The 17349-nt window shown below is 35.2% G+C and overlaps 1 protein-coding gene across 2 annotated transcripts in view; it reads left to right on the top strand.

Annotated features, from left to right (window-relative positions):
• Positions 1–17349, top strand: part of KLHL4 (kelch like family member 4) — a 161459-nt gene that overhangs the window by 115847 nt on the left and 28263 nt on the right. The window contains exons 7-9 of one of the 2 annotated variants that reach the window (XM_025431807.3): positions 2828–3052; positions 4677–4839; positions 6762–6974. In XM_025431807.3, coding sequence (XP_025287592.1) covers positions 2828–3052; positions 4677–4839; positions 6762–6974 — 601 coding nt within the window. The remainder of the gene's footprint in view (positions 1–2827; positions 3053–4676; positions 4840–6761; positions 6975–17349) is intronic. The other variant, XM_025431809.3, reaches the window with a different exon arrangement.

Raw genomic sequence — 17349 nt, forward strand, 5'->3', positions numbered from 1 at the left:
ATGAGCTGAAGAAATCTTCAGAATTCAAGTTAGAGAACTACAAGTCATATATGTTCACAGACAAAAATAAGTGGTGTGGGATATATTTATCTTTTATATTTAATCTAATGTCCAGAAAAAAATTAACTTGGCATAAAACAGACTTCTACATTCTTTTGTGTTAATCTTCTGTATACACTTGATTAATATAGCTTTGTACAATTTCCTGACTAATTACTTCACTATTAGTATTTCTATAATTTTAGTAATAGAGCAGGCTAATCTTCATTTCCTAATCTCTAAATTTGTGTTTTGGTAAATTTCGCTAATGAAAAGAGTTTGAAATAAAAAGTTAAAGTAGGAAGAAAGTGGATAGGAAGACAAATTTGGGAAGATTGGAATGAGAAAGTAGAAAGATATGAAAACATTCAGAAAAAAATGAACTGTTGACAGAGTGAAAGTTGATGTGAGTTTGTAGATATTCCAGTTTTAATAGTATCATCCAGAGTTATTTAGTGTAGAAAAGATATTCTTCTAAGTGATGTTATTTGATCTCTCAGTAATAAATGCAGTCAGTAGAGCAACTGTTGATTTGTAAAACAGTATTCAGCCAAATCCATCTATCATGAAAATCCAAACTCAAGACATAAATACTTACAGTTCACTATTCATCAGAAAAGATAAAAAATTACAGATAAAATTAAACACTCTGTTCACTAATCCAATATACCTAGAAAAACTTTTAGAAATAGCCATTGATACAATATATTTTGCTTAAATTTTGACTTAGTATGATCTCATACCATAGCATTATAATTTACTAGTATATACACTTCAGATGTAAACATATTTTTAGCATAACTAATGCTCCACATATTGCCCAGAAGAATAACAACTGAAAAGTGGTTTCTGCTTATTCCTATGATTGGCTCTATATATTTGTGATGAAATTCCCTAAATCTGGAATCCCTGGGTGGCTCAGCGGTTTGGCACCTGCCTTTGGCCCAGGGCGGGATCCTGGGCTCCCGGGATCGAGTCCCGCATCGGGCTCCCAGCATGGAGCCTGCTTCTCCCTCCCTCCCTCTCTCTCTCTCTCTCTCTCTCTCTCTCTCATAAATAAATAAATCTTAAAAAAAAGAAGTTCCCTAAATCTGTCTAAAGCTGTCTTAGGTACACTATTTGTGTAAATAATACATCTTTATTTCCAACCTTGGTTATTAGTCAGCAACTTCCTTGTGTAATATCAACTTTTACTAAAAAAAATAGCAACACCTATTGTGAATGACTGGTAAAAAGCATTGCTTACAGAAATGACAATTTATTATGTACTAAAGGAGTTAGAAGAATAACAACGTATGAAACATAAGCCAGCAGAAGGAAGGAAGTAAAAATTAGAGCAGAAATAAATGATATGGAAATTTTAAAAAACGAATAGAACAAATCAGTGAAACCAAGAGCTAGTTCCTTGAAAAAAATAATAAAATTGATAAACCTCTAACCACACTTATCAAAAAGAAAAGAGAAATGACCAAAACAAATAAAATCACAAATGAGAGAGGTGGAATAATAATCAACACCACAGAAATACAATTATAAAGAGTATTATGGGAGACAGAACATAAAGACTCCTAACTCTGGGAAACGAACTAGGGGTGGTGGAAGAGGAGGAGGGCAGGGAGTGGGAGTGAATGGGTAATGGGCACTGAGGGGGGCACTTGATGGGATGAGCACTGGGTGTTATTCTGTATGTTGGTAAATTGAACACCAATAAAAAATTAATTTATTAAAAAAAGAACACCTTATTCAAAACTTTAATAAAAAGAGTATTATAAAATATTATATGCCAACAATTGTACAACCTTGAATAAATGGATAAATTCCTAGAAACATATAAACTACCAAAACCAAAATAAGAAGAAATATAAAACTTGAATGGACTGATAGCAAAGAAATTAAATCAGTAATCAAATTCTTTCAGTAAACAAAGTTCCAGGGTTGGATGGCTTCATGGGTAATTCTACCAAACATTTAAAGAAGAGTTAATACCTATTCTCACACTATTTCAAAAAATAGAAAAGGAAGGAAAACTTCCAAATTCACTGTATGAGTTCAGCATTACTCTGATAACAAAACCAGATAAAGACCCCACTAAAAAGGAAAACTGCAGGCTAATATTGCTGATTAACATTGATGCAAAAATTCTCAATTTTTTATGAAGAAGTGACAATTTGTAAAATTGAACTTGTATAAACACCCAAAGTTGATATCTCAGAACCGCACTATTAATTATAATAATTAATAATCTTAATCTATTTTAATCATAATCCTTCATTTTACCATCATGGAAAATTGTATGAATCAACACCATTTAAAAGGAATTTTCATTCTTGTTTCTTTAGTCACTTGTATTTTAAATGAACACACACGCTCAAAATTGAATAAAATAAAATGATATAAATTCATATATTGAATGACCATAGATAATTAAAATGATAATGGGTGTGTAAAGGGTGGGTAATAGATTCTAAGGTAATTTTTTGTTGAAAAGTATGTTAAACACTTGTGTTAGTAATACTAGAAGTATAGTATAGCCAAGAGACCATTACAAGGATACAAACCATATATATTAAATAAATTGCTTTATTCTGACTTTTCCATTTAGATCCAGTAATAGCAAAATATTACCTTTTCCTTGTTAGCCAGGTTAGAGAATCATTAGGCTACTTTAATTTGAGTTGCAATCACTGATTCTATGCTATAAATTATAGGTATATAAATATAACTTGAATGATGCCAATTAAAATTTTTATACAAGCGATTTTTCCATTGTTCAATATCCCTTTAAAAGGTACCACTACAATTGAAAAGTATGATCTCAGAACCAACAGCTGGCTACATATTGGCACCATGAGTGGCCGTAGGCTTCAGTTTGGAGTTGCAGTTATTGATAATAAACTCTATGTCGTGGGAGGAAGAGATGGTTTAAAAACTTTGAATACTGTGGAATGTTTTAATCCAGTTGGCAAAATCTGGACTGTGATGCCTCCCATGTCAACACATAGGCATGGCTTAGGTAAGAGCTTACGGTTGTATAGTTTCTAAAGAATGTGTCGTTAGTAGAGCTTTTAAAGAATTAAATACAGTTGCGTATTATTGGGATTTTACTTTAATTCCATAATGGTAAAAATACAGTATAATATTAGTTTCAGGTGTACAATCCAGTGATTCAACAATTCCAAACATCACCCAGTGCTCACCTTAGTGCACATTATTGGGATTTAGCCAAACCCTTAGTCAGAATGTCTCCAAAATGCTGAGAAGGTTAAGCAAATGGTAAAAGCTTGTGAAACTTTTTTCTTGTTTCAGATATCATATATGCTAATCTTACATCCCTTCAAATGTATTTTAAAGGGTATCAATTTAGGAAGGATAAAAGTTTTATGAGGAGTACACCAGTGAGGAACATAAAACTACAATAGGGAGTTTTCTTCTAAACTAAATTTGGGGGGGGGGAAGCATTTGATAATGGAGAGACATTGTGTTTCTAATTTGATGAACTGTGTCCCTTCCCATAAGAGGCAAATATGTATTTCAGCAAAAGCCTTGGGATACAGGTCCAAGGCAGGAATATTAAGAAAAAACTACTTTAATTGAGAGCAACTTATACTTGAGCCAGAGATTCCCAAGAAGTTTAAGAAAGATGAAGTGGAGATTTCTCAAACAGTTGGGAACTTTGATTCTCCTGAATATTTGTCAAGGTACATTTTTCTTCATACAAGTCTCCACAAATTTTCAATATCATAGAGTTTGTTGTAAAAGCATAATTTCCTTATTTTTTTAAGAACTGACTTACACACACACACACACACACACACACACACAAAGAACTGACTTACACAGCTAAAAAGTGGCAGATTCAAGACTGGTATTGTTTTTTCCAAAAAAAATATTTAAAAACTGTCTATGTCAAATGATAAACTATATAATTATTCAGCTCAGTTGTGTCAATGTGATTCCTAGACAATGTTTAGAAAAAGAATCTCACAGAGAAATGACAGCAAGTTTTCAAAATCTAATTGATATTACCAAGAAAGTAGAAGTGAAGAATTTATACCACTGTGATGCTGATTGAGATGGTGGAAAAGACGAGTTATGTGAATTCCCAGAGAATCAGTTAGATAGGGGCTACTCATAGTATGTAATGGAACAAATTTCTAATTAAACCTCAAAAAAGTCCCTGTTTATTTTGTTATCTCCTGGGAATATTTTTATTACTATAAAAAAAAGCAGGGATTGGAAAGGCCTACCACAGTTAGTCTGCAATTCTATGAATTATCTAAAGGTCAGTATAGATGTCTCATCTATCCCTTATATTTAAAAAACTGATGTCAAAATGATCCCCCAAAAATTAGTTTTCATTTTCTATTACATCCCCAGAAATGGTGTGTTCCATTACTTCCTTTAACTTCAGCATTACAACAATGATACCCTCCCATGATACAGTAGCTATTTCTGAAAATTTCTTAGGGTTAAGAGACCATGTTTAGTTTCATATCAAGATTAGTCAATTATAATGTATATACAAAATAATTTAAGAAACAAAACAATTTTTAAGCAGCCAGTAGCTTGGAAAATGAAAAAAAAACATTATGTGTGATATATCTAGGTGAGATCTCATGCTATTTTTAATCTTTTAGGTGTAGCCACACTTGAAGGACCAATGTATGCTGTAGGTGGTCATGATGGATGGAGTTATCTAAATACTGTAGAAAGATGGGACCCTGAGGGACATCAGTGGAATTATGTGGCCAGTATGTCAACTCCCAGAAGCACAGTTGGTGTTGTTGCATTAAATAATAAGTGAGTAAACCTAAACATGAATGCTCTTTACTCTGAGGTCATGTGGCACAACACTTCAGTGATATGATCCATTAATCAATAAGCATTCTCAATGACCAGGACATTCTAGTAATCAGTAACAAAAGGCCTTTGTTGGAACTTTTTCTTCAGTATATAGAAAATGCTTGTCTAAATTGAATATTTAGTTAAATATTCTGTATTATCTTGCTACTCAAGCATAGTCCTCGGATGAGCAGCATCAGTATTACCTCAGATCTATTTATAAATGCTGAATTTTAGCCTCAAACTAGACTTCATGAATCAGAATTGGCATTTTAAAAATATCCTCAAGTGACTTGTGAGCATATTAAATCTAAGAAGTGCTTTTATAGGCAAAAAAGTTCCAATTTTACCCTTGAGAAGTTACCATTTTTTTACATCATGACTTACTAAATTTTGGTTAGTCTTATATTAAGGCAAGTCTTTTTATTATTCTTTAAAGAGTTAATTTATTTATTCATGAGAGACATAGAGAGAGATAGAGGCAGAAACACAGGCAGTGGGAGAAGCAGGCTCCATTCCATGCAGGGAGCCTGATGTGGAATTCGATCTCAGGTCTCCAGGATCACGCCCTGGGCTGGAGGTGGCGCTAAACCGCTGAGCCACCCGGGCTACCCTTATTCTTTATCATTCACTGTCCTGAGTGTTCAGAGTTCCCAACTTTATAATTACACCAAGGCCTATCTTTTTGAAACTTTCCCCTTCTTGAGCACTTGCCTATGAAAGCAAGGTAATATATTAAAATCCAATGACATTAAAGGTTGCTATGATCATGAATTGCTGCTTATTCAAGGTAATTATGCCCTTTCTGAAAAGGTACCTTTGGAAACAATGACCAGCATATAAGAGGAACTTGAATGATGACAATTTCAGATGCTAGGATGGATCAGTGGCAGGAGACAGCTTTGTTTGTCTATACTGACTGTATACAAAGTCAATATCTCATCATGTAATTGGGCCCAGTAGAAATTTCAACACAGATGGTTTATAGTATCTTGTGCATGAAGTAGGAAATATCTATACTTAAGAAGTTACCCACGCTTACAGTGTCTTAGAGCTTAAAATACTCCAAAATTTGATTATCTTTGGCCTGACCTCAATGTAAGGTTACTTAGGAACAATCTCCTACTTATTACAGAAAAGACTGAAATCATCAAATTTAACTAACTTAATTTTTTTAATGACTTGTTATTATTGACAACTGAGCATGAAGGACAGTTACAAACATATGGTTTAGTAAATGTTTATTTTCTTTATTGATGCAGGACTACATTTAGATTAAAAATATTGCTCATCATAAGAATTGGCATTCTAAAATTTATGGGAGAAATGTGATAGCTAATATATCTTCTTAGGGAAAAGTCCAGTTTGTTGATTCTTTTTCCCTTAGTTGTTTATTAAGTTAGTCTTCTTAATGACAAATGTTTTTGATACTAAGTAAACCAGTTCATAAAAATAAGAGAGATTCTAATGCTAAGCAGTTGAACCAAGCCAAAATTATAAGGTTGCTGGAGTTAGTCTTTGGAAACATTCTACCTACCCTTTTCCTACTTTAATTTCCAGATTTATGGAGGTATAATTTACAAATACTGCCAGTGCTTTTGATAACTCCTTTCTTTTTCTGTATTCATTTCTCATGAGATGTTTTAATCTATTTTTGTGAAACTTTCACAAAAATTATGAAGCCTGGGTGGTTCATAGACCTTGAAAAGTGCCTTTAGGTAACTATCCATTCGCAAACTGAGACCATCCACTACAAAATACCAAAGGAGTAATAAACTTGAAGTGCTTTGTACAGTATTTTTTTCACTTTTATTTTATGCACAAATTGAAAATGTCTTAAACACACACACACACACACATTTCTGTTCTTTTTTTCCTAGGCTATATGCTATTGGTGGTCGTGATGGAAGTTCCTGCCTCAGATCAATGGAATACTTTGACCCACACACTAATAAGTGGAGTTTATGTGCTTCAATGTCCAAAAGACGTGGAGGTGTGGGAGTTGCAGCATACAATGGATTCTTATATGTTGCTGGGGGTCATGATGCCCCTGTCTCTAGCCATTGCTCCAGACTTTCTGGCTGTGTGGAACGGTAAAATGCTTCCACTTATGTATGTATGTATGTATTTGGTTATGTTTTTCAGAAATGAGAAAGACTTTTATGCGACCAGAAATTAGTCTTCCAGATAAGTGTTAATCCTCTCAGAGTTTTGTTTTGTTTTGTTTTGTTTTTTTTGTAAAATTGCACACTTACCCCCAGGCTCAAAATATTTTGAAGAGGTTCTTCTGTTGTGTTTTAGGTTCACCATAAGAAATATATTCTAAATGTTCTTTTATTGGTTGATAATCACCCTATAAAATAATGAGATAAAAGAGATTCTAGAATAAATAAATTTAATGCCAAATTATATCACTCAAACTATCCACATCTTAAATCCATATGAGTTTACTATTTCAAAAATTATATTGGTCCCCCAAAGGATGAAGAGTATACAGAAAGAATTCCCCAAAAGAGATGATAATTATATTTTGAACAATAACTCTATTTTATTAAGCATTTAATTTTCCAAAGGCAACTTTTTTGAATGGAAGACACTCATTTACATAAAGTGTGATAAATTTGTTCAATAACACAGTCATATGATTTGTAGCTATAACACTCACATTCCCTTCAAGATAGAGTGTGTGTGTGCACATAATAGTTAAAAGATATTAACCTAAGGCCAAGTGACAAATTTATTATCAGTAAGGTTATTATAATTCAGAAAATGGAGATAAGTATGAGTTGATGTTCTTAAAAAAATTCATGATGGAAGTAGAATTCATACTTTGTACCTACACAATATAATGAAGGGAATTCCAGGTCTAAAAAAATTCACAACCAAAACCATGGATAGAAAGAAGAATGATTTGTAGATGAAAGCATACACTTCAGGTTGAAATGTGATTTGGGAGGACAATTCAAAACACAAATAAGTACCAGAACATTTACTAGCCTGAGTGTCAAAGTGGAAGCTTTTGGATTTTAACTTGTAGTTAAGGAACAATTAAATTTGAGGGGAGCGGAATATAACAAAGAAAACAGATTAGGGGAAATTGATCTAACAGTGATACAAAGCATAGAATTTAGGGAGAACAGACTAAAGGGGGGAATATGGATATTACATATTCTTCTAAGAAACATATTACAGGGGATCCCTGGGTGGCGCAGCGGTTTGGCACCTGCCTTTGGCCCAAGGCGTGATCCTGGAGACACGGGATCGAATCCCACCTTGGGCTCCCGGTGCATGGAGCCTGCTTCTCCCTCTGCCTATGTCTCTGCCTCTCTCTCTCTCTCTCTCTCTGTGACTATCATAAATAAATAAAAATTAGAGAATAAAAGGAAACATATTACAGGAAGGCAGGGCAAGATGGCGGAAGAGTAGGATCCCCGTCACCTGTCCCCACCAACTTACCTAGATAACTTTCAAATCATCCTGAAAACCTAGGAATTCAGCCAGAGATTTAAAGAGAGAACATCTGGAATGCTACAGGGAGAAGAGTTCGTGCTTCTATCAAGGTAGGAAGACGGAAAAAAAATGAAAAAGCATCCAAGGGGGAGGGCCCCCCCGCCCCAGGCGAGGAGCTGGGCTAAGGCCCCGCTGCGAGTGCCCCCAGAGAAGCAGGACTTTACCAATCTTCCTGGACAGAAAGGCACTCTCAGGGAACTCGGACAGGATCCCAAGAGGTGAAGTGGAGGCCCCAAGTTCCCGTGGTCACTAACAGAGGACCTGCGCCCAGGGGGACAGCGTGCCACACACCATGGGCTGAGCTCCATAAAGGGCTGGAGCGCGTGCCCTACAGGGCCCCGGGAGCGGCTCAGGCGGCAGCTCAGGTGGCAGCTCTGTGCGGAGGGGGCTGCGCGTCCCAGGAGCGCGATTCCAGCGGCATAGGCACCGGAGCACAAGGCGCCAGGGGACACAGCCGAGGATCCTGCGCTCTCCCTGGGACAGGCGGAGGCCCGGAGGGCACAAGACAGTGAATGCTCCTGCAACCAGGTGGCCCCGAGCTGTGCAGATCAGCGACCCCCAACCCCCGGACCATCCAGGCCTCTGCGGACTGAGAGACTATGGTAGTTACTGCTGGAGCTGCCTCCAGGGCTGAAGAGCTAGCCGCCGTCACTGTTGTTCCTCCTGGGGTCACCTTGTGCCTGGGACTGAGTGGGCCACCAGGGAGCAGGGGCCTCACAGGATAAACAGCTCCCACTGAACCCTGCACCTGGCAGGAGGTGGGGAAGCTCCCCCAGGTGGACACACCTGAGAATCAGCACAGCAGGCCCCTCCCCTAGAAGACCACCTGGAAGGACAGGGGAAGAGCAAGTTCTTGACCAAGCAGCACGGGAAAGCTCCAGGTGAAGTCCAGAGACTTACAGTATATAGAATCAGAGGATACCCCTCCTTGGTTTTGTTTGGTTTTGTTTTGTTTTGTTTCCCTCTCCTTTTTTTCTTCCATTTTCCTTCCTTTTTCCAGTACAATTTGTTTTTAGCCACTCTGCACTAAGCAAAATGACTAGAAGGTTGAAAAAAACCACACACAAAAAAAGATCTAGAAACAGTAATCTCTCCCACAGCATTACAGAATTTGGATTACAATTCAATGTCAGAAAGCCAATTCAGAAGCACAATTATAAAGCTACTGGTGGCTCTGGAGGAAAAAAAGCATAAAGGAATCAAGATCAATAGATGCAGAGAAAGCATTTGACAAATGCAGCATCCATTCCTGATCAAAACTCTTCAGAGTGTAGGGATAGAGGAAATGTTCCTCAGCCTCTTAAAAGCCATCTACGAAAAGCCCACAGCAAATATCATTCTCAGTGGGGAAACACTGGGAGCCTTTCCCCTAAGATCAGGAACATGACAGGGATGTCCACTCTCACCACTACTATTCAACATAGTACTAGAAGTGCTCACCTCAGTAATCAGGCAACAAGAAGAAATGAAAGGCATTCAAATTGGCAAAGAATAAGTCAAACTCTCCCTCTTTGCAGATGACATGATACTGTACATAGAAAACCCAAAAGACTCAACCCCGAGATGGCTAGAACTCATACAGCAATTTGGCAGGGTGGCAGGATACAAAATCAATGCCCCCAAATCAGTGGCATTTCTATACACTAACAATGAGACTGAAGAAAGAGAAATTAAGGAGTCAATCCCATTTACAATTGCACCCAAAAGCATAAGATACCTAGGAATAAACCTAACCAAAGAGGTAAAGGATCTATACCCTAAAAACTATAGAACACGTCTGAAAGAAATTGAGGAAGACACAAAGAGATGGAAAAATATTCCATGCTCATGGATTGGCAGAATTAATATTGTGAAAATGTCAATGTTACCCAGGGCAATTTACACATTTAATGCAATCCCCATCAAGATACCATGGAGTTTCTTCAGAGAGTTGGAACAAATCATCTTAAGATTTGTGTGGAATTAGAAAAGACCCCGAATAGCCAGGGGAATATTTAAAAAAGAAAACTAAAGCATCACAAGGCAGGATTTCAGGTTGTACTACAAACCTGTGGTCATCAAGATAGTGTGGTACTGGCACAAAAACAGACACACAGATCAATGGAACAGAATAGAGAATCCAGAAGTGGACCCTCAACTTTATAGCCAACTGTTATTTGACAAAGTAGGAAAGAATATCCACTGGAAAAAAAGACAGTCTCTTCAATAAATGGTGCTGGGAAAATTGGCCAGTCACATGCAGAAGAATGAAACTAGATTACTCTCTTACACCATACACAAAGATAAACTCAAAATGGATGAAAGATCTAAATGTGAGACAAGAATCCATCAAAATCCTTGAGAACACAGGCAACACCCTTTTTGAACTTGGCCACAGCAACTTCTTGCAAGATACATCCATGAAGGCAAGGGAAACAAAAGCAAAAATGAATTATTGGGACTTCATTCAGATAAAAAGCTTCTGCACAGCAAAAGAAACAGTCAACAAAACTCAAAGACAACCTACAGAATGGGAGAAGATATTTGCAAATGACACATCAGATAGAGGGCTAGTATCCATGATCTATAAAGAACTTATGAAACTCAACAGCAAAAAAACAAAAAAAAAACAAAAAACAAATAAATCATGAAATGGGCAAAAGTCATGAACAGAAATCTCACAGAGGAAGACATAGACATGGCCAACAAGCACATGAGAAAATGCTCCGCATCACTGGCCATCAGGGAAATACAAATCAAAACCACAATGAGATATCACCTCACACCAGTGAGAATGGTGAAAATTAATAACACGGGAAACAACAAATGTTGGAGAGGATGTGGAGAAAGGGGAACCCTCTTTCACTCTTGGTGGGAATGTGAACTGGTGCAGCCACTCTGGAAAACTGTGTGGAGGTTCCTCAAAGAGTTGAAAATAGATCTGCCCTATGACCCAGCAATTGCACTGCTGGGGATTTACCCCAAAGATACAGATGCGGTGAATTGCCAGAATACCTGTACCCCAATGTTTATAGCAGCAATGTCCACAATAGCCAAACTGTGGAAGGAGCCTCAATGTCTATCAAAATATGAATCGATAAAGATGTAGTATATGTATACAATGGAATATTCCTCAGCCATTAGAAAAGACAAACACCCACCATTTCTTCAACATCGATGGAACTAGAGGGTATTATGCTAAGTGAAATAAGTCAGTCAGAGAAAGACAAACATTATATGGTCTCATTCATTTGGGGAATATAAAAATTAGTGAAAGGGAATAAAGGGGAAAGGAGAGAAAATGAGTGAAAATATCAGTGAGGGTGACAAAACATGAGAGACACCTAACTCTGGGAAATGAATAAGGGGTAGTGGAAGGGGAGGTGGGCGGGGGGTTTGGGTGACTGGATGATGGGCACCGAGGGGGGCACTTGGCGGGATGAGCACTGGGTGTTATTCTATATGTTTGCAAATTGAACTCCAATAAAAAAAATGTAAAAAAATAAACATATCACTGAATCAAATTGATAACACTAATACTCTGTTTCTTTATGGTAATAACTAGTCTGTCAATTTTTATTATAAAGGTTAATCTTATAAAACCATATTAACATTTCAATTAATGAAGAAAAAATACAATATCCATTTTGATAAAAAAAAACTTCAAAAAGGAGTTTTGGAGGGAATATGCTTCAACATAATAAATGTCATATATATATGAAAAGCCAGCAGCCGACATCATGCTCAATGGGGAAAACTGAGTTTTTCCTCTAACAAGATGAGGATATCCACTCTCACCAATTTTATTCAACATATTATGAGAAATCTAAGCCACACCAATTGGACAACAAAAAACAAATAAAAGGTATCCAAATCAGCAAGGAAGAAGGAAACTTTCACTATTTGTAGATGACATGATACTATATATAAAAAATCCTAACGACGCCAGCAAAAAACTACTAGACTTGATAATTTAGTAAAATCTTGGGATACAAAATCAATGTACAGAAATCTGTTGTATTTCTACATACTAACAATGAGACAGCAGAAAGAGAAGAAAACAATTCCATTTACAACTTTACCAAAAACAATAAAGTATCTAGAATGAAACTTAACCAAAGTTCTGACTTGTTCTCTGAAAACACTATAACACTGATGAAAGAATTGAAAATGACACCAATAATGTAAATACATACCATGCTGAAAGATTGGAAGAAAAAAATTGTTATAATGTGTATACTACACATTTAATGCAATCCTTATCAAGATACCAACTACATTTTTCACAGAGCTAGAACAAACTGTCCAAAAATTCATATGGAACCAGAAAAGACCCCAAATAACCAAAGCAATCTTGAAAAAGAGAAGCAAAGCTGGAAGCATCACGACTCCAGTCTTCAAGTTATATCACAGAGCTGTAGTGATTTTTTAAAAAAGTATGTTACTGGTAGAAAAATAGACTCATAGATCAATACAACCATATAGAAAACTCAGAAATGAACCCCCAACTCTAAGGTCAACTAATCTTTGGCAAAGCAGGAAAGAATATCCAATAGAAATAAGACAATCTCTTCAAAAATGGTTCTAGAAGAACTGGACAGCAACATACAAAAGAATGTAACTGGACCACCTTCTTACACCATACACAAAAATAAACTGAAAATGGATTAAAAACCTAAATGTTAGGCATGAAACCATAAAAAAATTCTAGAAATGAACACAGGCAGTAATTTCTCTGACATCAGCCTTAGCAAAATTTTGGTAGATAAATCTCCTGAAGCAAGGGAAACAAAAGCAAAAATAAACGATTGGGACTACATCAAAATAAAAATCTTCTGCATAGCAAAGAAATTAATCAACAAAACTTCAAGGCAACCTACTGAAGAAAGAACATATTTGCAAACACCATATCCCACAAAAAGTTAGTATCTGGGACACCGGGGTCGCTTAGTGGTTGAGCGTATGCCTTTGGCTCAGATTGTGATCCTGGGGCCCTGGGATCAAGTCCCACATCGGGCTCCCTGCAGGGAGCCTGCTTCTCCCTCTGTCTATGCCTCTGCCTCTCTCCCTGTGTCTCTCATGAATAGATGAATAAAATCTTTTAAAAATATCTTTTAAAATGTTAGTATCCAAAATATATAAAGAACTCATACAACTCAACAGAAATAAAAAGCCCAAATAATCCAATTAAAAATTGGTAGAAGGCATGAACAGACAGTTCTGCAAAGAAAACATACAGATAAATAGACTGTTTTCAGAACAAAAACAAAAACATTTAGATGGCCAACAGATACAAGAAAAGATACTCAACATCACTCATTGTCTGGGAAATGCAAGTTAAAACTACAATGAGATATCATCTTACACCTATCTGAATGGCTAAAAGCAACAATGCATGAAAGTCTTGAAGAGGATGGGATGGAAAAGGAATCTGTTTGCACTGTCATTGGGAATACAAACTGGTGCCACTAGAGTGGAAGACAGTATGGAAGTTCCTCTAAAATTTATTTATTTATTTATTTATTTATTTATTTATTTATTTATTTTCAATTTTTCATTTTTTTAAATTTATTTTTTTTAATTTTTTATTGGTGTTCAATTTACTAACATGCAGAATAACCCCCAGTGCCCGTCACCCATTCACTCCCACCCCCCACCCTCCTCCCCTTCTACCACCCCTAGTTCGTTTCCCAGAGTTAGCAGTCTTTATGTTCTGTCTCCCTTTCTGATATTTCCCACACATTTCTTCTCCCTTCCCTTATATTCCCTTTCACTATTATTTATATTCCCCAAATGAATGAGAACATATAATGTTTGTCCTTCTCCGACTGACTTACTTCACTCAGCATAATACCCTCCAGTTCCATCCACGTCGAAGCAAATGGTGGGTATTTGTCATTTCTAATAGCTGAGTAATATTCCATTGTATACATAAACCACATCTTCTTTATCCATTCATCTTTCATTGGACACCGAGGCTCCTTCCACAGTTTGGCTATCGTGGCCATTGCTGCTAGAAATTACCTTATGATCCAGTAATTGCAGTACTGGGTATTGACTCAAAATGATACCAAAAAATTGAAAGGAATAGATGTACATGCTTATTGTAATATTATTTACAGTAACCAAATTATTGAAGCAGTCTAAGTGTCCATCACCAGGTGAATAGATATATAATATGTAGTATATATGTGCACTACTAGCTATTTACCCACAGGATACAAAATACTGATTTGAAGGGACGCATACACCACAGTATTTATAGTAGCATTGCCAAATTATGGAAAAAGCTCAAGTGACCATTGTCAGATGATTGGATAAAGAAAATTTATAAATATATAATGGAATATTATGCAGCTATAAAGACAGATGATATCTGGCCATTTGCAACAACTTGGATGGAGTTAGAAAGTATTATGCTAAGTGAAATAAGTCAGAGAAAGACAAATACCATATAATTTCACTCACATGTGGAATTTAAGAAATAAAACAAAGAAGCAAACAGAAAAAGAGAGAGACCCAAAATCATACTCTTAACTATAGAGAACAAACTGATGATTACCAGAGGGTAGGTGGGTAGTGGAATGAGTGAATTAGGTGATGGGGACTAAAGAGTAAATTTTTCATGTTGGGCACTGAGTATATAGAGTGTATAGATGTATATAATGTATAGAGTTGTTGAATCACTATATTTTATATCTGAAACTAATATACCAGTGCATGTTAATTTTACTAGGATTAAAACAAAAAACTTACAAAGTTTAATACTAAGTGACTAGCTTCCTGATATTCAGTGTATATCTGAAATGCTTCTCCTGAGATTGGTTATTAAGTAATACGAACAAATTTTATTTTAACACTATGCAAAATATAAACATCTGCCTCAAATACTTAATGTATTATAGCCAAATATATGTGATCCTAGGATTATCCACACCAGTTTTCCCCATAATTAGCAATGTAATTATTGATCATCTTTTCATTATGCCAGGTTTTTTTAGCCAAAATATACATAACATAAAATTTATCATATAACCACTTTCAAATGTGAAATTCAGTGGCATTAAGTACATTCACATTGCTGTGAAAACATTACCGTCATTCATCTTCAGATCTTCTTTTGTCTCCTCAAACTGAAACTCTGTATTCATTAAAAAAAATCACATTCCTCACTCACTTCAGCCACTGGCAAATACCATTTATTTTATTTTATTTTCCTATGAATCTGTCATTTCTAGGTACTTGTGGAATCATAAAGTAGTTACCCTTTTGTGACTGGTATATTTTACTTAGACCATAATTTTTCAAAGTTCATCCATGTTAATACCATCTGTCAGAATTTCCTTTCCTTTTAAAGCTGAACAATTTACATTATATGTACACATCATGTTTAATTATTCATTCATTCATCAGTGAACAATTGAGTTGCTTCTACCTTTTGGCTACTGTGAATATTGCTGCTATGAACATATGTGTACAAATATGTGGTTGAAACTGCTTTCAATTCTTTTAGCTAAATACTAAGCAGCGAAATGATTAAATGTTAATGGTATTTTTAATTTTTTGAAGAGCATCCATACTGTTTCCCATAATAACTGCAATATTTTTAATTCCAATCAACAAAGTGAAAGTGTTCCAATTTCTGCAAATCATCACCAATGCTTGTTATTTTCTTTTTTGTTTTGTTTTCTTTGGTTTTGTTTTTAATAGTTATCCCAATGTATTTTAAGTGGTATCTCTTTGTGGATGTAATATGAGTTTCCCTAATAATTAGTCAAGTAATGAGATTGTATTTGTGCGTGGGTGTGTGTGTGTGTATATATATATATATATATATACACACACATATATATATACATTATATATTATATGTAATATAATACATATAATACATTATATAATTTACACCAGAGTATATAGTATATATATAATCTCAATCTCCCATTATATAATTATGATTATTTTTTATAATCTCCCATTATGTAAATATGATTATATAATTATATAATCAATATATATAATAAATGACTTATATAATTCACACATACTTAGTCTCTCATTACTTGTCTTGACCAATAAAACTATATATATATTGTTTTATGTTTATGCTAGTACAACATTTTCATTTCTGTAACATTGTAGTAAGCATTATAATAAGTTTTGAAAACAGGAAGTGTCAGACCTCAAACCTTGTTCATCTTTTTCAAAATTATTTTGGCTATTCTGGGTCCCTGAGATTACATATGGATTTATAATAGATTTTTTATCACTGCAAAAAATGTTGTTGGTGTTTTGTTAGAGATTGCACTGAATCTGTAGATGAATTGGTTGATATTGCCATCCTAACAATATTGAGTCTTCTAATCCAGGAACATAAAGTATCTTTCTATTTATTGAAGTCTAGTTTCTTCATTCCACTGCAGATGCCTTTGATCTATTTTTCTTGCCTAATTGCTCTGACTTGAAGTTCTAGTACTATATTGTATAGAAGTAGTAAAATTGTCATCCTTAATATGTCCTTATCTTAAAGGAAAAATCTTCAGTTTTTCACCACTGAGTATGATGTTAGCCCTGTTTTTTTTCCATATAAGGCCATTATTAGGTTAATGTAGTTTCTTTTTTCTATTCCTTATTTTGTTAGTATTTTCATCATAAAAATATGATGGATTATGTCAGATTTTTTTCTACATCAGTTGACATGCTCATGTGTTTTATTTTCTGCTTCATTCTGTCAGGGTTTCAATCGATTGGTTTTGATGAGATCCCCTTGTATTCCAGGAATAAATCCAACTTTACTATAGTCTTATCATTTTGATAATGCTGGTGAATTGTTTGCTAGTGTTATGTTGACATTTTTTGCATCAGTATTCATTAAGGATATTAGTCTGCAGTTTTCTTATTGTGTCTTTGGCTTTGATGTCAGTGTAATTTTTACCTTATAGAATAAGTTTAGAAGTATTTTTCAGTATTTTGAAGATG

This window comes from Canis lupus, chromosome X (assembly GCF_003254725.2).
Source record: "Canis lupus dingo isolate Sandy chromosome X, ASM325472v2, whole genome shotgun sequence".
Lineage (NCBI taxonomy): Eukaryota > Metazoa > Chordata > Mammalia > Carnivora > Canidae > Canis > Canis lupus.